We start from the raw sequence: 23671 nt of genomic DNA, 5'->3' as shown, positions 1-23671 counted from the left end.
TTTCTCATAATAGCTTTTTTTCAACTTTTGGTTGTCTTAAAATATAGGTAATAAAGGAAAGACAAAATAAATGCTCCATTTTCCCTCTTTATTTATCAATAAGTGCCCTAAAATGCTTCATACCCGATCAGTGCATTTGGTCAGAGAAAAAAGGTATCAAAGCCTATAGTGGTATAATGACAAAAGGACACAGCAATTTGGGGGGAATCCCACTGGCCAAAAATAGGCCAATCTGAGCATGAAAAGGCTACAGTGTATTTTAAATAGTCAACATGGGAGTTATAATATAAGCTATTTTAAATTTCCAAATAATTTCTTTTTATATGACTGTTGATTTTAAATTAAATTTAGACTGAGGCCAAAGAATGTAGATTATAGAGTATCTGCTTTTTTTTTTATTCATGAGAGACAGGGAGAGAGACAGAGGGAGAAGCAGGCTGTCCACAGAGTAGGGAGGCTGATGTGGGACTCGATCACAGGTCTCTGGGATCATGATGGGAGCTGAAGGCAGACACTTAACTGACTGAGCCACACAAGTGCCCCAGAATATCTGTTTGTTTAAGACTTATTTATTTATTTATTTGACAGAGAGAGAGAGAGTGAGAGAGAGCAAGCGAGCACACAAGCAGGGGGAGTGGCAGGCAGAGGGAGAGGGAGAAAAAGCAGGCTCCCCAAGGAGCCCTATGTGGGGCTTGATCCCAGAAGTCTGGGATCATGACCTGAGCCAAAGGCTGACCCTCAACTGAGTCACCCAAGCACCCCAGAATATCTCCTTTTTAATGGGCACATTGAAAAAGAATGTCTATATTAAAGAGTAAGTTATCTGAGGTTCAATAAGGGTGAATGTTAGTGGAAGGCATTTCTTTATTTGTTGGGCCCATAGTCTTTCATATGAATTTTCAAAGGAGTAATATTAATGATAATAATAAAACAAAATTTAGTGGCTTAAAACAACCATTTTATTATATCTCATCATCTTATGGGTCAGGAATTTGGGCAGAGGCTCAGTTGGTAGATTCATCTGTTTTATATGCTATTAACTGAAGTCAGTCTGGCATTTAGTTGCTGGCTGGTCTGGAGGATCCAACACTATTTTAATCAAATGTCTGGTGTCTTGATAGGCATGTATGGAACACTGGGCTAAGAAGGGTGCTCTTCCTTCCTTTGCAGTCTTACGGCTTCTTCTCCATGTGGTCTCTTCAGCAGAGCAGCCAGACTTTTTAACATAATTCAGGGCTTCAGCTTAAGAGAGCATTCCAAGAAATGAAGTAAAATCTACCAGTAAAGCCTGGGTCCAGAAACTGGCACAGCAGTACTTCTACTTCTACAGTCACAGTCTGCCCAGCCTCAAGGGAAAGGGATGTAGATTCCAAGCTCGTGACAGTAAGGGAGAAATGTCAAAGAATTTACAGCAATCTTTATTCTGCCACAGTATTATATTACTATTTTACAAATGAAAAAATTATAGCACAGAGCTGTTAAGCATCTTATCAACATAATACAAGTGGGAAAGTGACGGGACAGAGATGATGTGTCTCCCACATTTGTTACATTGATAGGATTAATTTTTAGAAAAAATGTGAAGTTTATCAGGTTTAAGTGATGGTGTAATACATTAAATTAACATATCCTTTTAATGATATAAACTCTCATGCCAAGTCAGTTGCCTGTATGATGGAAGCAAAAAGGATTATTTACTACATTCAGAGAGTGTTCTACAAGACAGGATTGAAAAAATATCTTATATTTTTACATTATGAATTTTCAGATGATGAGTAAGGTGTGAATGTTGTCTAAAGGCCTTCTTACATTCCTTACATTCATACGGTTTCTCACCAGAATGAATCCTCAGATGCTGAATAAGGGATGAATTAAGTCTAAAAGCCTTCCTACATTCCTTACATTCAAAAGGTTTTTCACCAGTATGAATACTCTGATGTAGAGTAAGTTTTTGACGTAATCTAAAGGCCTTCCCACATTCCTTACATTTATAGGGTTTCTCACCAATATGAATACTCTGATGTTGTGTAAGTTGTGAGAGTAATCTAAAAGCCTTCCCGCATTCCTTGCAGTCATAGGGTTTAACACCAATATGGATACTCTGGTGAGAAATAAGTTGTGAGTAACGACTAAAGGCCTTCCAACATTCCTTACACTCATAAGGTTTCTCACCAGTGTGAATTCTGTGATGAAGAATAAGATGATAACCACGACTAAAGGTCTTCCCACATTCCTTACATTCATAGGGTTTCTCACCAGTATGAATTCTCTGGTGGAGTGTTAGTTGTTGTCTCACTCTAAAGGCCTTCCCACATTCCTTACATTCATAGGGTTTCTCACCAGTATGAAGCTTGTGATGTACTCTAAGACCAGAACCACACAAAAAGGCCTTCCCACATTCTTTACATTCATAGAGTTTGTCGGCAATATTAAGCTTCTGATGTCGAGTAAGATGTGCATACTGTCTAAAGGCCTTTCCACATTCTGTACATACATAGGGCTTCTCACCAGTATGAATCCTCTGATGGAGAGTAAGTTGTCCGCGCACTCTGAAGGCCTTCCCACATTCTTTACATTCATAGGGCTTCTCACCAATATGAATTTTCTGATGTACTCTGAGGTCTGGGCCACATATGAAAGATTCTCCACATTCCTTACATTCATAGAGCTTTTCACCAGAATGGAGTCTCTGATGTCGAGTAAGATGTGCAGTTTGTCTAAAGGTCATTCCACATTCCTTGCATTCATAGGGTTTTTCACCAGTATGAATTCTGTGATGGAAAGTAAGCTGTTGGCGTACTCTAAAGGTTTTCCCACATTCTTTACATTCATAGGGTTTCTCCACAAAATGAATTCTCTGTTGTGGAGTTAGAGATGTGTGTTTTTGGTAAGAGGATACTTTTTGAGACACAGTTTTAATTTGACTTAAATATCCCTCCTGTCCTTCAAATTTTCTTTTGGACTCCCAATCACTTTTTAAAATTAGGCCCCTAAGGCCATGGTTTTTTATTCTTTCCATTATCTTCCACTGGGGTGAGTTTATTTCATAAATGTCATTTTCTGAAGAGAACTTCTTGGTCTCATACCTGGTCTCTAAATCTGAAAGAAAGTAAGAGAGCAAACACAGAGTTTCCTTTTTTTTTAAAGAAGTAAAATTTCTACAGTAGAAATAAAAAACAACTAAAGTAATACTCAATGAAATTCTAAAAATCAATTATGCAATTTGAAAAAAAAAAAAAAGCATAAGGTAACACCAGGAAAAATGAAAGTTCACGTTAAGAAAGTGAGACTGGTGATTAGTAAACATTTTAAGGCAGTGGGTCTCAAACTGAGATGTAGAGTAGAATCACAGAGAACTTGTTATAAATATATTTAGGTTTATTTTTTAAAGATGTATTTATTTGAGAGTACACACGCTGGAGCAGGGGGAGAGGGAGAGAGAATCCCAAGCAGACTCCCCTCTAAGCATACAGCCTGACCTGGGGCTCAATTCCATGACCCTGAGATCATGACCTTAGCTGAAACCAAGAGCTGGATGCTCAACTGACTGAGCCACCCAGGTGCCCCTAAATACTGTGGTTTAGATAGCTCCTAAACCACCTGGATCAGATTCTACAGTCATGGCCAGTCCTGTATTTATTCTTCATGCAATTCTGATGGAGATGAAAGGTTAAAAATTCATACTTAACTTTTTTCAATAATTTCTCTTTATTCTTAGACTAAAATAAAACTTGCTGTGGTTAAAAGGCCTCTGTTTAGCTCTAAAGCATCTTCTCATTCTGCTCTATCTCCCATGAATCTGCTTGGGTTCTTTGCACTGTTGGCTACTTCTCATCCTGAGGTCTTAGGTTAAATAAAAGTCACTTCCTTTAAGGCTGACTCTACTGTCAGGATCTAAACCTATGTTCTTATACAGGTATTACATATTAGCATATGTCTGTATTGAAATTATATATTTATAAATGTTTCCTATTGTTGCTCTCCTTTCCTTACCCCTAGACCTCTTCAATGGCAAAAAACAATCTCTACTTTACACTTCATTAAAGAATACATGCAGGGGTGCCTGGGTGGCTCAGTTGATTAAGCATCTGCCTTTGGACTAGGTCATGGTATCAGGGTCCTAGGATAAAGCTCTACATCGGGCTCCCTGCTCAGTGAGAAGTCTGCTTCTCCTTCTCCCTCTGCCCCTCCCACTGGTTGTGCTCTCTCTCTCTCTCAGATACATAAATAAAATCTTTTTTTTTTTAAATAAGTAATACATGCGTAGCACAAAATGAGCTTCACTCACTGAATTCCCATTGTTATACACTTATTCTGAATATATTTCTGTCTCTAATCTCTCACATATTACAACAATGTTTAAATAATTCCCGTTATTCATCCAAGCTTGTCGAGCTAAATATATAAATGGAAAATGATGGTTATATACTCTTATTCTTATACATCCTTTCATTGCTTTAACCCCTTCTCTATGTTCATATACCTATGAGCTAATTTTTCTTTTGTCTCCACATCACTCCACAATGTGGAGTGATGTGGAGACAAATTCTCTTTAAGAGAATTCTATTACTCATCCATTTATAATGCTCAACTAGTTTTGTTCCCTCATCTCCTTGCTCAGATCTCCTTTCCATTCCTTTAGAGGCAAGGCCAGTTCTGTATTTCCTAGAAATGTGTGCCAGTGATTTTCCATACAGGAAAACATGTTTATACTTTACCAAAGTCATAATGAAATCCTTAGCAGAAAAGAAAAAAAAAAGATGCAATATGTAAGGAACTCACTAATAGGAACTAAGGGCCTTGTAGTCACTTGCATGTTAAGAATTTGCTAACAAGGAGTGCCTGGGTGGCTCAGTGGGTTCTGCTCAGCGGGGAGCCTGCTTCCCCCGTCCCTTCTCTGCCTGCCTCTCTGCCTACTTGTGATCTCTGTCAATAAATAAATAAAAATCTTTATTAAAAAAAAAAGAATTTGCTAACAAAGGTCATGATGGATTTAGCGAGAAGATGATAAACCAGTAGGAGAAACAGCCAGAGAAACATTTAAGTGCTGAATGAGTTATGTATGAGAGAGAAAAAGGAGGATTTTTCAATTATTATAATATGGTCTGGATAAAAAGCTTGAAATAATATAGACATTTTCTACTAAAGCTGGAAATAATGAAATTTTAAAAACCCAAAAATGGCTGTGTGGGGTACATTGGGGAAGGTATGTGATATGGTGAGTGCCCTGAATTGTGTAAGCTGATGATTCACAGACCTGTACCCCTGAAACAAATAATACATTATGTTAATTAAAAAAAAAAAGAACCCACTTGAAATTTTAGAAGTCTACATTAATTTTTTAATTTATTTTTAAATGTTCCTTTTTTTTATTAAAGATTTTATTTATTTATTTGAAAGAGAGAGAATGAGAGAGAGAAAGCACAAGTGAGGGGGAGGGTCAGAGGGAGAAGAAGACTCCCTGCAGGGCAGTGAGCACAATGTGGGACTCGATCCCAGGACTCCAGGATCATGACCAGAGCTGAGGGCAGTAAATTAACCAACTAAGCCACCCAGGTGCCCCAATAACTTTTAGATCAATCAGGAAATAAATTCCAAAACAGTATTTGTGTTTTGTAGGAAACAATGGTAATAATAATTTTTAAATCCATGTTAAATTAGTATCTACAAAATATAAGCATAGTGCTTAAAAGAAAATTTAAAAACAAATCTTTACAGCAAAAAACATGAGAGAAAAATCAACTAATAATCAAAAAAATCAGAAAAAGAATAAAGTAAACTGAAGCGAAACAGAAGAAATTAATCGGGCGCCTGGGTGGCTCAGTTGGTAAATGTCTGCTTTTAGGTCTGGTCATGATCCCAGGGTCCTAGGATGGAGCCCCGCATTGGGCTCCCTGCTGAGCAGGAAGCCTGCTTCTCTTCCTCCCACTCCCCCTGCTTGTGTTCCCTCTCTCACTGTGCCTCTCTCTGCCAAATAAATAAATAAAATCTTAAAAAAAAGAAGAAATTAATAGATATAAATGCAGAATTAGAAATCAGAAAAAAAGAACTAATACATAAAACAAAAACTTTCTTTTAAAAAAGCAGCAAAACAAAGCATTAGTTAATATAAGGAAAATAGCAAGAAAGCACACAAATAAGAAATGGCAAAGTGAAAATAACCGTGAATACAGAGGATAGCTGGAAAAAAGATTACTTTGCCAAAAAATTTTAAAACATAGCTAAAATAATAATTTTCTAAAAAATATAATTTACCAAAACTGGCCAAAGAAGAGATACAATGTTTAAACTTTAATTTTCATAAAGCAAATAAAGAATGTGGTCAGACATACCATCTCCTTCTCCTAGGAAACAAGCTTTAAAGACCAGCCCATCCAAATTCTATTTAGGCTGAGAACTAAGAAAAAGGAGGACTTCCAAACTATTTTCATAAAGTAATATTGTACTGAATAAAGATCACTCAAAAAAAGAAAACTAGGGGTGCCTGGGTGGCTCGGTGGGTTAAAGCCTCTGCCTTCGGCTCGGATCATGATCCCAGGGTCCTGGGATCGAGCCCCACATCAGGCTCTCTGCTCAGCATGGAGCCTGCTTCTTCCTCTCTCTCTCTCTCTGCCTACTTGTGATCTCTGTTTGTCAACTAAATAAAATAAAATCTTAAAAAAAAAACTACATAAAAATTTTCTGAAAACTGATATAAAAATTCTAAACATCTAATAACATAGCACATTGAAAAACCCAGTACCATTTATTCAAAGAATTTTAGAGTGATCCAATATGGGGAAATCTATTAAAATAAACAAACATTTTTTTTAATTTATTTATTTGACAGATAGAGATCACAAGTAGGCAGAGAGGCAGGCAGAGAGAGAGAGGGAGCAGGGTAGAAGCAGGCTCCCCGCTGAGCAGAGAGCCCGATGCGGGACTCGATCCCAGGATCCTGGGATCATGACCTGAGCCGAAGGCAGCGGCTTAACCCACTGAGCCACCCAGGCGCCCAATTTTTTTTTTTTATTTTAAAGATTTTATTTATAAACAAACATTTTTTAAAGATTTATTCATTTTTTAAAAGGTTTTATTTATTTATTTATTTATGAGAGAACAAGAGAGAGCACGAGCAGGAGAGGAGCAACAAAGGGAAAGGGAAAAGCAGACTCCCCACTGAGCAGGGAGCCAGATGCGGGGCTTGATCCCAGGACCCCAAGACCACGACCCAAGCTGAAGGCAGACACTTAATGGATTAAGCCACCCAGGTGCCCCTATTCAGTTATTTTAGAGACACCCCCCGCCCCAACGGCCTCACTGAACCGGGACTGACTGCAGTATGATGCAGGGCTTGATCCCAAGACCCTGAAACTGACCTCAGCCTTCTTTTTACTCCTCAAACATGCAAAGCTAACTTCCTCCTTAGGTCTTTTCTTTTGGCTCAGAAGGCTCTTGCCCTACAGAATCACAAGGCTTGAGCCTCCATATCTCCCCTCAGAAAGCCTTTCCTTTCTTTGTCTATTTTTCTGTATGCATGTTATACTTCACTGAAAGTTACTCAAAGGAAGAAAGAAATAAAGGAAGGAAAGAAAAAGAAAAAAAATAATTTTGTTTAAGATGTCTAACTTTTGAGTCAACAGTTGTCATTTTGGCTAAATACTTCCTGATTAAACTGATATTATCTTATTCATTTGGAACCCCTGCATTTCATTTTTTTTTTTTCAGTATTAACAGTGGTAAATGCCATTTAATTACCTAAATGTGAAAAAGAAAATAAGTTAGGATTGGGACAAAAAGCGTGTTTCTCCTTCCTGTGGTAGAAAGTGAATCAGAAGATAAAACATGTGAGCACTGAAATGGTCCTGTAACAAAACAAGAACTCTTAACCTAAAATGAGTCTCCTTAGCCAGACCTGAATGTATAGAGAGCAAAATACAAAATGACAACATATGTCTCTCTATAAGAATTTTGAGGAATTTTTTTTTTTTTTTAAAGATTTTTTATCTATTTATTTGACAGAGAGAGATCACAAGTAGGCAGAGAGGCAGTCAGAGAGAGAGGGGAGAAGCAGGCTCCCTTGAGGAATTTTTTTTTTTTTAAGTGGGCTTATGCCTAGCATGGAGCTCAATGTGGGGCTTGAACTCTCTACCCTGAGATTAAGACCTGAGCTGAGATCAAGAGTCAGACGCTTAACTGACTGAGCCACCTAGGCGCCTCTAGGATCTTTTTTAAAGATTTTTTTTTTTTTTTTTAAGATTTTATTTATTTATTTGACAGAGAGAGATCATAAGTAGGCAGAGAGGCAGGCAGAGAGAGTGAGAGGGAAGCAGGCTCCCTGCCGCGCAGAGAGCCCGATGCAGGACTCGATCCCAGGACCCTGAGATCATGACCTGAGCCGAAGGCAGCGGCTTAAACCACTGAGCCACCCAGGCGCCCCTTTTTTAAAGATTTTCAAAGAGAGATGAAAATAGCACAGAGGTAGCAGCTAAACCAAAGGATCATTCTCTCCATACTTTATTACACTCATGTTTCTTCCTAATATGAAGGTAGATATATATATATATACATACACATGGAAAAAAGCAAAGAATGATATTCTGTGCTCTAAGGATCTATCTTCTAGAGTAATTCATATGAAACTCTGACTGCTGATAAAACATATATAAATTATATATAAATGTCATATATAAATGTCAAGCATATTTTTCTCTAGTCTTTTCTTTCCCCAAAAAAGGTTTTTCAGACCATACTTAAAATAGCCTTTCAGCCCACACCGTTTTCTCTTCCCTTACTCTGCTTCCTTTACTTCATAGTACTCTAGTACCAAAATTATAGTTCCTATTTATTTAGTTACTATGTGTCTCTTATTACAAGGTAAATTCCACAGAGACAGAGAATTTATTGGTTTTATTTACCGGTATATCGGTAGTATCTAGCACACTGCCCAGCTCAGAGGTAGGTAGATAAGTCAGTCAGTCTGTCTGTCTATTTATCTGCTATTAAAAATGCAAAAGAAAGAGCACCTGTGTGGCTCAGTGGGTTAAGCCTCTGCCTTCGGCTTGGGTCATGATCCCAGGGTCCTGGGATTGAGCCCCGCATCGGGCTCTCTGCTCAGCAGGGAGCCTGCTTCCCCCTCTTTCTCTGCCTGCCTCTCTGCCTACTTGTGATCTCTCTCTGTCAAATAAATAAATAAAATCTTTTTAAAAAGTGCAAAAGAAAGGAGCTGAATTAAAAAAAAAAAAAAATATATATATATATATAGAATGATTGTCAATAGGAAACAAAGAGAGCACCTCTCCACCCATGCCCCTTTCAAAGGGGAAGAAAATTTGAAAGAACAACAAAAGAGTGGTAAATGAGATAAAGAAATAGTTCTATTAGTATCCCTAAGATCTTAATTTGCTCTTCAAGCCTTGGAAATTTATTTTTAAAAAATTTTTTTAAAGTTTATTTTTAAGGATGCCTACATGGCTCAGTCAGTTAAGTGTATGCCTTTGGCTCAGGTCATGATCCTAGAGTCCTGGGATCGATCCCCACTTTCCTGGGGGGGGGGGCCCTGCTCTATGGGGAGTCTATTTTTCCCTCTGCCCCTCACCCTGCCTCTTGTTGTCTCTTGCTCTCTCAAATAAATAAAATCTTAAAAAAAAAAAGATTTTATTTTTAAATAATCTCTATATCCAGTGTGGGGCCTGAACTTACAAACCCAAGATCAAGATTTGCACACATCAGGTGAGCCAGCCAGGTGACTCAGGCCTTGGACCTCTAAAGAGGACTTTCTAAACAACATCAGTAGAGTGTGCCTCTTCCTAACTAGTTGGGTGGTTTTCTCTGTGATGGCTTCCCTCTACTCAATTGGCTCTCACTCACCTGGATATCGCCTCTTTCCTTTTCTCACAACTTTCCAGGGCTCCTTTCCTTGCTCCAATAAGGAAATCACATCTGGCTTAGAAATGAAGCATCCTGGTTAGAAGAAAAGAGATGTAAGGTGATACGAAAATAAAAAATAAATTCAAAATTACTTTTAGTCTTGTTTAAGTTTTTTTTTTTTTTTAAAGATTTTATTTTTATTTATTTGACAGAGAGAGATCACAGGTAGACAGAGAGGCAGGCAGAGAGAAAGAGAGAGAGAGAGGGAAGCAGGCTCCCCGCCGAGCAGAGAGCCCGATGCGGGACTCGATCCCAGGACCCCGAGACCATGACCCGAGCCGAAGGCAGCGGCCCCAACCCACTGAGCCACCCAGGCGCCCCTTGTTTAAGTTTTTAATTGACTATAGGTCAAATGGTAATTGATAACGCCTTTAGAACAAAGAAGGGCAAGATGGTTAAAAAATATTAACATTAAGGTTACATAATAAATAGATTAATTTATATTCATACAAGTAATCCTTCTTGAGAGGCAACAGTGGTTGAGAGCACAGTCTGCCCGAGTTCAGATCCTGTCTCTGCCACATTGTAAGACAAGTAATAGCACTTATCATACACAATTGTTGTGACAGTTATATTAGCATATATACATATTGAAACATTGCCTAGAATATGTACTCAGTGCTATATATACATCTGACCCTCAAACTCTGCAAGATTGAACTGCACGGATCCACATAAATGTGGATTTTTTTTGATACAGTATAATACTGTAGAGGTATCTTCTCTTCTTTATGATTTTTTTTTTTTTAAGATTTTATTTATTTATTTGACAGAGAGAGAGAGATCACAAGTAGGCAGAGAGGTAGGCAGAGCGGGGCAGGGAAGCAGGCCCCTATTGAGCAGAGAGCCTGATGTGGGGCTCGATCCCAGGACCCTGAGATCATGACCTGAGCTGAAGGCAGACACTTTAACCCACTGAGCCACCCAGGCACCCTCTTTATGATTTTCTTAACATTTTCTCTTCTCTAGCTTAATTTGTCATAAGAATACAGTAGAATACATATAACAAAATATGTGTTAACTATTTATGTTATCAGTAAAACTTCTGATCAACAGTAAGCTATTAGTAGTTACGTTTTTGCAGAGTCAAAAGTTACATGCTAGAGCACCTGGGTAGCTCAGATGGTTAAGTGTCTGCCTTTGGCTCAGGTCATGATCTCATGGTCTTGGGACTGAGCCCAGTGTCCGGCTCCCTGCTCAGCAGAGAGTCTACTTCTCCCTCTCCCTCTACCTCTCCCCCTGCTTGTGCTCTCTCTCTCTCTTTCTCTCAAATGAATAAATAAAATCTTAAAAAAAAAGAAAAACACTTACATTTAACTTTTTGACTATGTAGAGGGTTGTTGTCCCTAACCCCTATGTTGTTCAAGGGTTGAATGTATTTTATTAGCTATTATTTATTACCATTGTTGTTTTGCTGGGAAGAAAACAAAAAGTTCTGGAGGCATTTATTCTTATTTCTTAGGATAGTCACACAACGTTAAGTGCAAAGTTCTTAGATTTTGAACTTTCAATCATAAAAGTAGGTAAAAGTGAGTAAGTTTATTAACGAAAGGAATGAGTTTTCTTGAATTGTAAATAAATCCTGTTGGTCCGACATTACACTGCAAATACTGTGTTCTTTTGATAGATTAAAAACCGAGATACAGGGTGCCTGGGTGGTTCAGAATGTTGTGCCTCTGCCTTCAGCTCAGGTCATGGTCTCAGGGTCCTGGGATCAAGCCCTGCATGGGGCTCTCTGCTCAGCAGGGAGCCTGCTTCCTCCCCTCCCCCTGCCCGCCTCTCTGCCTATTTGTGATCTCTCTGTAAATAAAATAAAATCTTAATAAATTAAATAAATAAATAAATAAATATATATATATATAAATATATATATATAAAAATAAATAAAATAAATAAATAAAATCTTAAAAAAAAAAAGGAGATATAGGGTCTAGTATTTTCCTTATATATATACCAACAAATAAAATACCCATAGCAATTCCGAGTTCACACACCAAGTAAAACCTGATTTGACACAAAGCCATATTCAGCCCTTTTTCATCATTAAGGAAGGCCTGAAGGCCACTTAAGGATGAGGAAGATGAATTTGCTTAAATGAGGTATTCACTTAAAGAAAGCTAAAAACATTGGCTGAGAACAGGGACCAGAAACTTAGATAGCTCTTGAAAGATATTCCTGAAATTTCCAAAGAGAAAAGCAGATACGACAACAAATAGGTCTAAATTACTAGAGGCAGAGAACCTTACCCAATGAGACCAAGTTGCTGTAATTCTCCAACATAACATCTCTGTACAAGTCCCTTTGTTCCAAGTCCAGGTATTCCCACTCCTCCTGAGAGAAGACTATGGACACATCATTGAACATCACTGATCCCTGCAATGACAAACCATATAATACATTTGAAATGAAAGAAAATTTGTTTTTAAGATGGAAGAGATACTGCAGGAAATGGACCATATGGCAAACAAAAAGGCTTAGGCTAGAAGCCTTTAACATAGTGAGTTAGGAAATGAGTGTGCATGAAGCAGCATGCCTATGTGCTCTTGAAGAATCCTGTTGCTACAGGTGCAGCCTCTTGAGTACTCTGGCGTATCTTGATCATCCAAACATGTCTGGGAAAGAAAAAAATCAGTTTTCCAATTAAATAAAATATTGTAGATAAGCCTCTGCCTGTTACATGTCTCCCTCATAAACTCTCAAAAATATGAGTTCTTCCACTCTTTCCCCTTAAAGAACAGATTTTTTTGGTAAGTTTCCTTACAATATTTGTTAGAAAGGAATCTGAATACAGTTAAAGAATTTCTTCCAAGTTCATCATTGAATCAGATCATGTTGTAAGCCTTTTCCCATTTATATAGATTCTTTAATGAAATTTAAAGAATCTGTAAAATAGTCTATGTGAGGGATATGGAAGACTTAATCATTCTTCCATTTTGGTCTATACAAAATATTTAAGGTACTCCTCAATTCTGAAGGTCCACAACTACTTATGTATCTGCTCATTCTCCCTACTTGTTATCATTTTCCATCCTTCACTTTATGCATTCCTTGTTCCTGACTTAGAGATATGGACATAGATTCTGGATACTGGTGATCCAGAATCACAAAGTTATCATTCTAGACCAGCATATCCTGTTCAACTACAAATGGAACCTTGTTCCTAGGGTGTAACTCTTAGGGATTCCCAGAGAAGATCCTTGGTCTCTCTGCATGCAAGACCCAACAACATCTCTGCCCAGTCCTAAAAGTCTCCAAAACATGAGATTTGACAATATATTGAGGTTGAGGCCAAGCAACAGCAAATCTTATCTTACATGCTTGGAAAACTCAAATCCAGAAACCTCCAGTTTCCCTATGAGTAGTCAAATGGACCCATCCTCTTTCGTTAATTCACAAGAGATGGTCAAACATTTCCCTTGGGTGATTTCATTTCTGCCGCACTATAGCTCTTAGCAGAAGACCGAGCACATATAGGAGATGCTGAATGATTTTTTTTTTTTTTTTCAAAGAATACATGAATAATGACTGGGGAAAAGGGGACTCATAAGATAGTTGTTGTGCTAAGTAGCCTCATCCCTCACTGGATTTAGAGGACTGGGAGAAGATTCCTAGACTCTGATAGGTAGGAAATTTCAGGATAAAAAAATATTCATAGGACATTAACATGAAAGTATTTTCAGGAGGAGAAAGAAACTGTAACTTACATGGGCCATGGTCTAGATATTCAAGCACTGGTCAGTCCTCCTTGGGATTTACTTGTCTGAAGAAGCAGAGTTCACAGAGGCCAGAGCTAAGGGGAGGAAAAGGACACCATGAGATCAGATAGACCTCAGAACTCCCAAAATGGCTGGAGTCCATATGTTCTTTCCCCTCCCTTGACCTTCCCAACACACACACACACACACACACACACACACACACACACACATTTGAGGGAGTCTGGACAAATCACATTCCCTCCTTAGAAATTCCAGGGCTAGGGGAGCCTGGCTGGCTCAGTCAGTATAGTGTGAGAATCTTGATCTCTGGGTTTTAAGTTTGATCCCAACATTGAGTGCACAGATTATTTTAAAAAACAGAAAAAAAGTCTTAGGGAAAAAAAAAAAAAATTCCAGGGCTAACAGCCTCATAGGCCTGCTTGGATTCATCAGATACAAAGAGACAAATTGATTAGAACCAACCCTGGCAGTCATTAACCACTGTCAAACTGCTGCCCTGGCTGCCCTGCTGGACTGCCAGCCTGCAGCCAGGATAATAACTTCCAGAATCTTCTGGGCTCATCACACTTTTCAGTCAGAACCAACCACACTGCTTTCCTGTATGCCTTATTTGCCATTCTCTTGCTTACAACCTAGGCTGAAAAGGTATGGGTACATGCGCTCAACAGGTAGACAACATGTATCTATTTATCAAAGACTTTCATAGGATAGGTATTTTATACACATTAAGTGGATCCTCAGGATTGCTGTGTAGTGTAATAGTATAATAATTACCTATGTGATGGGCCAGAACATTTACATTAAAGAAGTAAAACCACTTGCAGAAATTCAGTTAAGTAGCAAAGGTAAATTTGGAATCCTTATTTTTCTAACCAAAGTCAGCTCTCAATCAACTCTCTTGTCTTTGAAACCTAGAATCTCTTGTTCCATGAGCATGCATGACTCATTAAAAAAGCAGAAATAACAAGTGAAACCCCCAAAGACAATTTTTTAAAAGATTTTATGTATTTATTTGTCAGAAAGAGAGACAGAGAGCACAAGCAGTGGGGGACAGCAGGCAGAGGGAAAAGCAGGCTTCTGGCAGAGCAAGGAGCCCGATGAGGGACTCGATCCCAGGACTCCAGGATGATGATCTGAGCCAAAAGCAGACACTTAACTGACTGAGACACCCAGGTGTCCCCCCGCAAAGACATTAAATCTCACTTTAAGAGTACTGATGCCCATATTAGCAAGTTTGTAAGAAGTGAATATTCTAACCTGTAGACTGTGTAAATTTAAAAGTATGTCCAAACTTTTGTATGGACAAAATATTTTGTTGGACATTTAAAAGTATGTCCAAACCAAGCATTTAAACCATGCACATCTTCTGACTCAGTAATTCTACTGTGGGGATTAATTCTACTCTGTATATGTGCACAAGATAGAACAGTGTGCTGACAGACATTAATCATAACGGAAAAAAGCTGGAGAGAACCTAAATATCCTGCAGTAGGAAACAGATTAAATAAATTATAAAGCACCCACAGAGTGAAAAAGCTTGTCACTTAAAAAATGATAATACAGGTCTTTAATTGGAAAGATGGAAATATGTCTATCACATATTGCTGAGTGAAGAATGTAAGTAGTAACAGTTGTGAGTACTGTGATCCTGTTATAGTAGGGCAAAAAGACCTGTGTGTGTGTGTGTGTGTGTGTGTGTATACATAGTATGTATGTGTGTGTGTATGTATATATATATATATATATATTTGTGCAGAATAACCACTAAATGCTAAGCTTTTAAAAATATGTAAGGACATACTAAATATTCAAGATGTGTAGTCTTCAGAAAAATAAATGAACATTATGAATACATTTGTAAAGTATACATATAAATCAACATAAAGAGGCACTAAGAGGCATCAACAGAAAAAAAATATGCAAAGATTGTTCATTTTCCCACTGTGATCTTAATTTTCTTCTTTTTGCTTGTATTTACTTCATATTTTTATATGGCAATATATATTCTTGAAATATATTTTTAAAATTTTGTAAGTAGGAAGCTTTTTTTTTTTTTTTTTAAATATTTTATTTATTTAACAGAGAGAAATCACAACTAGGCAGAGAGGCAGGCAGAGAGAGAGGAGGAAGCAGGCTCCCTGCGGAGCAGAGAGCCTGACGTGGGGCTCGATCCCAGGACCCTGAGATCATGACCTGAGCCGAAGGCAGTGGCTTAATCCACTGAGCCACCCAGGTGCCCCAGGAAGCTTTTTTTTTTTTCCAAGATTTTATTTATTTATTTGACAGAGAGAGATCACAAGTAGACAGAGAGGCAGGCAGAGAGAGAGAGAGGGAAGCAGGCTCACTGCTGAGCAGAGAGCCCGATGCGGGACTCGATCCCAGGACCCTGAGATCATGACCCGAGCCGAAGGCAGCGGCTTAACCCACTGAGCCACCCAGGCGCCCAGTAGGAAGCTTTTCTTAAAATAGGTGAAAGAGACTCACTTTTAAAGTAGTCATCTCTTGAAGGAAAAAAAAAACTGCTATATTTCTCCCCCTAGCTCCCAATATCTGATTCAACTTTATGATTTGTAAATTTGTTCATTTATGTTGGAGTTTTGCCTAGAAAAGAATGGTTAAACATCCCCAACTAATGCCTTGTTTCACTGCTGTTTTCTCACTTAACTTCTTGGCTGATACATTTGTCTTGATTCTGACCAGTCATTTTAGCCCTCCATGATGCCCTCCAAAGAGCTGCTGAATCTTCTTGTCCTGTTGGTCTCATTTTGCATCAACATCATGAGAATAAAAACCATAAGGCATAACACTTATTACATAAAATCCTTTTACCTACACAGAAATCTTCTGGATTTGGTTATTTTTTGGCACAACCTGACAATGTTTGCTGTAATCAGATGATGTCTCTTCATAGGAACTCCTAAGCTATGCTATCTGACTTCTTCAAGTACGACACTTAGCCTTATTCCTCTAGAGGTTTATCTACCTTGATTGATAATTAGCAACTTAAGAATCACAACCATGTCATTTTAGTCACTCTATATTCCCCAAGTATTAGCGTAGGATCAGACATAATATGAGTACTTTATAAAATGTCTGATAATTCAACCTAGAAATTCCATTTTTAGGAATTTATCCTTAGAAAAATTTTAGAGAAGTACAGAAAGAGATACATGCAAGGAAGTTCATCAAAGAATATTTTATAACCAAAAGCAGAGTACCTAACAGTAAACCCGCTAAAAAAAACTAGGTTCCACAATATGATAGCATACTACACAATTATTGACCATGATGGTACTAGTTCATACTAATTCATGTAGGAAAATATCCATGATAAATTGCAAAGTACAACAGGTAGACTAAGAAGAATATCTACAATGGGAGGTGACTGACTCTGATATGTGAAGAACACAGGCTTTGTTGTCAGGATCCAGGATATCTAAGGTTTGACAGTTATCAACTAGGAGACTTCAGACCTGTTAGTTTTCAGTGCCACTGTTTCCTCATAGATAAACTGGAGAATAACAGTATCTACTTGTTATTAAAGTTAAGTAATATAATGCATATAAAGCACTTAAAATACCTTATTATAAGCAATAAAATAAAATGAGAACATTACATCCCCCATATTCCTTATATTTAAAAGTATCTTTAATTAAGAAAAACTTTAATTCTTTGATAAATTATCTTTAATAATTTTTTAATACTAGGATGCCCTTTGTCTTGCTCTTAGAGTAAACTTTTTTTTTTTTTTAAGATTTTATTTATTTATTTGACAGACAGAGACCACAAGTAGGCAGAGAGGCAGGCAGAGAGAGAGAGAGAGAGGAGGAAGCAGGCTGTCCGCAGAGCAGAGAGCCCGATGCGGGGCTCGATCCCAGAACCCTGGGATCATGACCTGAGCCGAAGGCAGAGGCCCTAACCCACTGAGCCACCCAGGCGCCCCAAACTTTTTTTTCTTATTAAAGATTTTATTTATTGGACAGTGAGAGAGACAGCGAAAGAGGGAATACAAGCAGGGGGAGTGAGAGAGGGAGAAGCAGGCCTCCTGCTGACATGGGGCCTGATCCCAGCACACTGGGATCATGACCTGAACCGAAGGCAGACACCTAATGACTGAGCCACCCAGGCGCCCCAACAGTAAACTTTTTTAGAAAAATATTTTATTTATTTATTTATTTTAGAGACAAGGAGGGTGAGAGCAGGGGGAGGAGCAAAGGGGGAGGGAGGGAGTGAGTAGAGGAAAGAATCTCAAGCAGACTCTGTGCTGAGCCCCAATGTGGGAATCAATCTCACCACACTGAGATCATGACCAGAGCCAAAACCAAGAGCCAGAGCTTAACCAACTGAGCCACCCAGGCACCCCTCCTATAGTTAACTTTTTTGAGATTTTAAGGACTGCTCTTTCTTGCAACATCACTAAATTTTAGAACTAAGTTTGAGAATGTAATTCTTAATTAATATTAGCAAAAAGATTCATAAAAAATCAAGAAGTAGAGCAAGGCCCCTTTTGCTCTCCATCCCTATCAGCTCCAAAAAGATACCATTTGGCATCATAAAACTCATTAAATTTGATTTGATAAGGTATCATTCTGAACACTTTAAAAACATTTGATCAAGTTTTTCTGTATAACATGGCTGAATATTTATTGTTACTACCACTTTCTCCCCCCTGTTATTACAAATCTCTACTTAGGAGCAACCTTACATCACTTTTTAAAGAAAAGGTCTCTAATTCTGAAAAGATACCTAGTAAATATTTCCATAATCCTAAAAGGTGTAAAGTCTTCAAAGGTTTAACTAACTGTAAAGGTTTCTAACTGTACTGGATTTCTTTTCGAAGTGTTAGAGAGTCTTTCTCCTTAAATGATCATTTTTTGTGATTCTGTCTTACAGAACAAATGTACACAAGTACACAGAAAAAAATATTTGGAAAAACAAACATCAGAATAGTTCTTCTCCAAAACAATGACCTGCCTTCACTTTCTTCTGTGACTCAACACAATCAAGGTAAGCAGCATTCTTAAACTTAGTAAGAGTATACCATAGCAGATAGAACAGGACAGGCTTTATCGCTGCATAACTTAATCTCTGCATAACTGCATAACTCCACATTAGATATAATTCTTACAAATCCTTAGTATAGGGGCGCCTGGGTGGCTCAGTGGATTAAGCCCCTGCCTTCGGCTCGGGTCATGATCTCAGGGTCCTGGGATCGAGCCCCGCATCGGGCTCTCTGCTCTGCAGGGAGACTGTTTCCTCCTCTCTCTCTGCCTGCCTCTCTGCCTACTTGTGATCTCTCTCTCTGTCAAATAAATAAATAAAAAATCTTAAAAAACCAAAAAAAAAAAAACCAAATCCTTAGTATACTAAAAGGGATTCATACAAAATTAAAATTTTCCTGAGTCATCTTGCTCAAAAATATAACTTTGCTTAAAATTTATCATTTATATTTTTTCCTTCTCAAGATTCACATGTTTAATGACATACAACTGCATCACATGGATGGAGTGTGATTTATTGAATAATTTTCCATTTTTAGTGGCACCTGGTGGCTCAGTTATTAAGCATGTGCCTTCGGCTCAGGTCCTAATCCCAGGCAAGCCCTGCACTGGGCTCCCTCTGGGGGTGGGGGAACCTGCTTCTCCCTCTCCCATTCCCCCCCTGCTTGTGTGTGTTCCCTCTGTCACTGCATCTCTGTCAAATTAAAAAAAAAAAAAAAAAAAGAAAGAAACTTTAAAAATTAAAAAAAAAAATTCCCCATTTTTACAGACTAATTTTGTTAACATTCTCAGCTATTACAGTCTTTGATACCAGGCCAGTGGATCTAAATCTTTTTAGGATCATGTTTGATAATCTCATTAAATTATGGATTTCCGTCCCAGAAAAATGGTGTATTAACAATTATCTACAACAATTTAAATACAATATGAAGGGGTTTCTGGTTCTCTGAAAGCCCCAAATGGCTTTAAATTACCTCTGGTTAACAATTTCTGTTCTAGGGGCACCTGGGTGTGTCAGTCAATTAAGCAACTGCCTTCGGCTCAGGTCATGAACCCAGGGTCCTGGCATCCAGTCCCACTTGGGCTCCCTGCTCAGTGGGGAGCCTGCTTCTCCTTCTGTTTCTGCCTGCTGCTCCCTTGCTTGTGCTTGCTATCAAATAAATAAATAAAATCTTAGAAAAATAATTTGTTTTAGACCATTTGAGCTTTTTTTTTTTTAAACTAGGAAATGCCCATCACAATTAACTTGGTATTTTCATTTTTCCTGATATTGGAGGTGGATAGGGAATTGCCCCAGATTACACAACAAATAGCTAATGTTTATTAAATACTTATCAAGTATCAGGAGCTGTTCAAGGATTTTTTTTTTTCTAAGATTTTTATTTATTTATTTGACACAGAGAGCACACAGATAGGGAGAGCAGCAGCAGGCTGAGGAAGAGGGAGAAGAAACAGGCTCCCCGCTGGGCAGGTAGCCCAACCAGGGACTCGATCTCAGGACCCCCGGAATCATGACTCCAGCCTAAGGCAGAAGCCTCACAAACTTAGCTACCCAGGCGCACTGTTCTAGGAGTTTTACACATTAAAAAAAAAGCTCATGGAAGTAATGGGAAGTATCTGTCAAACGAATATGTGCATATACTTAGGTAGGGAACCTAAGTATTAAGTGTACAGGACATTTTAAGAAGGAAGCAAATGTCCCTATGTCCTAAAAAATAAAAATGCATTTCACATTATAAGAGGAAATACCCACTCCCACTCCCTTGACCTCGACATTTTTTTTTTTAAATGGGCAACAGCAATTCATTCTTCCTTCTCAGAGCCCTTTCCTTGGAGTCTGACAAGACTGAGGAAGAAGGGAAGCTATGGATAATAGGCCTTTCTTGGAGCCCAGCCTAGCTAAATTAGGGCATGCCCCGACCCATCTGTCCCCACCAACCACCTACACATAAACTGAGTAAGAGGGAGATTATTACTGACCCTTCCTAGTATTGGAGAAAGGCCAGGGTCACGGATGTGGAGGACGGGAATGGGACCTCGCAGCAGTTTCCTAGAGGAAAACTCCGTGGTTCTGAAACCTGCAGTTGGAGTTCTGAGAGGCGTGTGCGCGCGCGACTCCGTGCGCGCGCGCCCGAGGATGTGGTGCACGGGGTTACTCCCAGGAGCTAGGCTGCGAGGCACATTCAGTTCTAACGTTCTTTCCCAAGATGGGATCTGAGGCTTTTTGCTAGGAGTCTTCTCTGGCTTTCAGATATCTGACTGGGGGAGTACCGGGGGTGGGGGTGGGGGGTGGTTTTCTCCGCGTGCGGGCTCGAGCGGCTAGAGAGCAGAATATTCAGCTGTGACGCTAAGGTCCGAGTCACACAGCCCGGGTTCTGCACCCAATTCAGTCACACAAACGATATCAGCCACTAGTCCCGACCTCACAACCTCACATAGTCCTGATGTCACACCCGGGCCCCGTCACGCCCACAATCACCCAGATGCACAACTACACCCCCGCCGTTCTCACGAACGCTCGGGCCTGAGATGAGCTGCTTGCAAAGCTCTGCGGTGCTGCAGCGCTTCCCTTCCCTCTCCTCATCTCCGGGCCGCAGCGCCTTTCTTACAGAGGTTTGGAACCAATGCTGCGAACCAGGACTGCTCACCTGGGGCGTCGCACCTGCCTCACGGTGATGCTCGGTGTAAGCGGAACAGAAGGGAACCGGCAGGTCCACACACAGCCCCCCGCGGCCTAACGGGCCGCGCGCGGAGGCTGCTGGGAGCTCGCGCTGTAGGCGCTAAGTGCGCCGGCGCGGCGGGCAGCCGGGAGCCTAGCATCTACCCCGCCAGTAGCTGAGTGAGGCGGAGGTCTGGGCGGGCTTCAGCCGGGGCGGAGTTCCCAGCTCTTTGTCCGGAGGAGTCCCGGCAGGTTCAGGAGCGCGACGGGGTCGAAACCGCGGGCGCACTAAAGGGGGATGCGAATTAACGTGACTCTACATAGGACCTACTCGGACGGCGCTGTGCGTCTGTCTTTGGAGTGGTTTGGGTGTGGTGGGTTTGTGTTTAAGAGGCGCTACTTCGCGGAACGGATTGTGGTTTGTATAGATTTTGACTGGAATGGTGTGTCAGGACCCAGAATGTTGTGGTAACCTGTAAGATAATGGGTTTGACAATGTCTGTGAACGTGTCTGTAATTGACGGAACATTTAGATCTCGCGGTTTTGGTAGATTTTTCCCCCCCTGGTCCTTCCCTACTGACCGTGGATGGGAGTGCGCTGTTTGTGTGGCGAGGGCGTGTGCTTCTGGTGTGTTCCGCGGGACTGTGACGAGGTAGGATGATTGGATGGGGCCAGAATAATCCCTCTCCTCAACTCTGAAATAGAGAAATGAATGTTGCTTCCCACTGCCACCCCCCCGCCTGCCTCTCTGCCTACTTGTGATCTGTCTGTCAAATAAATAAATAAAATCTTTAAAAAACAAAAACAAACAAAAAAAAAAGAGCAACATTATTAGTATGGATACATCTTATCATGAAGGCTAGCCACTGGTGAGGTAATACTACAATTTATCAGGCAACACTGAATTTTCTTTGAAGTCAGCCTCTCTCTGATTTCTTCCAATTCCTCATGTTTGCTTTCCCTGCTAGTGACCAGCTCTTTTGCTTCTTTACACAGCCTTGAAACTCACAGTGCCACTTGCACTGGTAGAAACAAGGTGCCCAGGGAATAGTTTTCTAAAGCTGGGCAAAAGTTGGGTGAATGAATTCTAATTACAGAAGCAGTGCTGGTAGCTTGTGTACACCCGCAGATGCATTACTACTGGTGTGGTGGCTTAAGCCTATATGGTTGCTGGGTACCTGTCCAGGGAGGAAGGGTGCTGCTGCATTGGTCACTCCTTGGGTGTAGATTGCCGGACCAAAACTCATACTTGCTTACCAAAGGGTCCTACACCCAATTCCAATGTGTTTGTCAGCGAGGGGAGGTTCCCCACACTACCAAACAATTCTAGGGACCAGCTGGGGATCTTACAATTCATCTCAATTCTGGCACTGTCCACATGGAGACAGCATCAGAGCTCACAGTTTAAGAGCTCTGACCTACAAGACTTCCCCCAGCTACTTCAGATGCCAGTCGTGAGTCCAAGTTATCACCTGTTCTTGTGACCAACTGCTATATATTCGAGGTTCCAGTGACTTCCTCCTTGGGTTCAATTAATTTGCTCGAATGGCTCAAAGAAGTCACAGAAACATTTTATTTACTTGAGTACCAGTTTATTATAAAAAGCTATAACTCAGGAACAGACAGGGGAAGAGAAGCAAAAGGCCTCTAAAGCATAGACCCTGATCCTTAGGTGTTCCAAAAGTCACTTTATTAACCTATCAAAAGACACTTTGATTGTTCTCATCACAGGAAATTCCAATTGTTTTAGGAGCTTTGTGCCAAAAACAAGAGGAAGACCAAATATATATTTCTTATTATAAATCAGAATATCACACTTACTCTCCATCACCTCTGTCATGAGCAGGTGGGCTTCTGAATGTGAAGAGCTCCTCAGTAGTGGCAGGCCAAGGCATTCTCTTAATGACTTCAAAGCCTATGAGAAATTGCAAATGTATTTGTGTCTTTACAACAATGTATTTATATATCATTTAATACAGTGACAGCAATAAAAAAACAGTTGAACATAGCAATGGAAAAAGGGTGTGAACAGGCAGTTACTCGAATAAAAAATATTTTGTGTTTTTTTTTTAAGATTTTATTTACTTATTTGACTGAGACAGAGATCACAAGTAGGCAGAGAAAGGGGGGGAAGCAGGCTACCCGCTGAGCAGAGAGCCCGATTCGGGGCTCGATCCCAGGACCCTGAGGTCATGACCTGAGCCGAAGGCAGAGGATTAACCCACTGAGCCACCCAGGTGCCCCTAAAAAATATATTGTTAATAAGCATACAGATTTATCAAGTTAGTGAGATGAATGATCTCAAAAGAAGTGTGATTTTACTTTTTTTATTTTAAAAAAGATTTTATTTATTTATTAGAGAGAGTGAGAGAAAGCAAGCACA

The 23671-nt window shown here is 39.7% G+C and overlaps 1 protein-coding gene across 1 annotated transcript in view; it reads right to left on the bottom strand.

Annotated features, from left to right (window-relative positions):
- Nucleotides 1–936: 936 nt before the first annotated feature.
- LOC123930533 overlaps nt 937–23671 on the bottom strand; it is a 59427-nt gene continuing 36692 nt past the window's right edge. Inside the window, exons 6-12 of the mRNA XM_045986752.1 lie at nt 22546–22658; nt 21453–21575; nt 21082–21290; nt 13614–13625; nt 12156–12282; nt 9850–9942; nt 937–3099 (exon numbers count right to left, since the gene is read on the bottom strand). Coding sequence (XP_045842708.1) covers nt 1742–3099; nt 9850–9942; nt 12156–12282; nt 13614–13625; nt 21082–21290; nt 21453–21575; nt 22546–22658 — 2035 coding nt within the window. The 3' untranslated portion in view covers nt 937–1741. The remainder of the gene's footprint in view (nt 3100–9849; nt 9943–12155; nt 12283–13613; nt 13626–21081; nt 21291–21452; nt 21576–22545; nt 22659–23671) is intronic.

Source organism: Meles meles, chromosome 19 (genome assembly GCF_922984935.1).
Source record: "Meles meles chromosome 19, mMelMel3.1 paternal haplotype, whole genome shotgun sequence".
NCBI classification, from domain to species: Eukaryota; Metazoa; Chordata; class Mammalia; order Carnivora; family Mustelidae; genus Meles; species Meles meles.
Note: the sequence above shows the minus strand (reverse complement) of the source record. Positions and strands in the feature narration are given on the sequence as shown.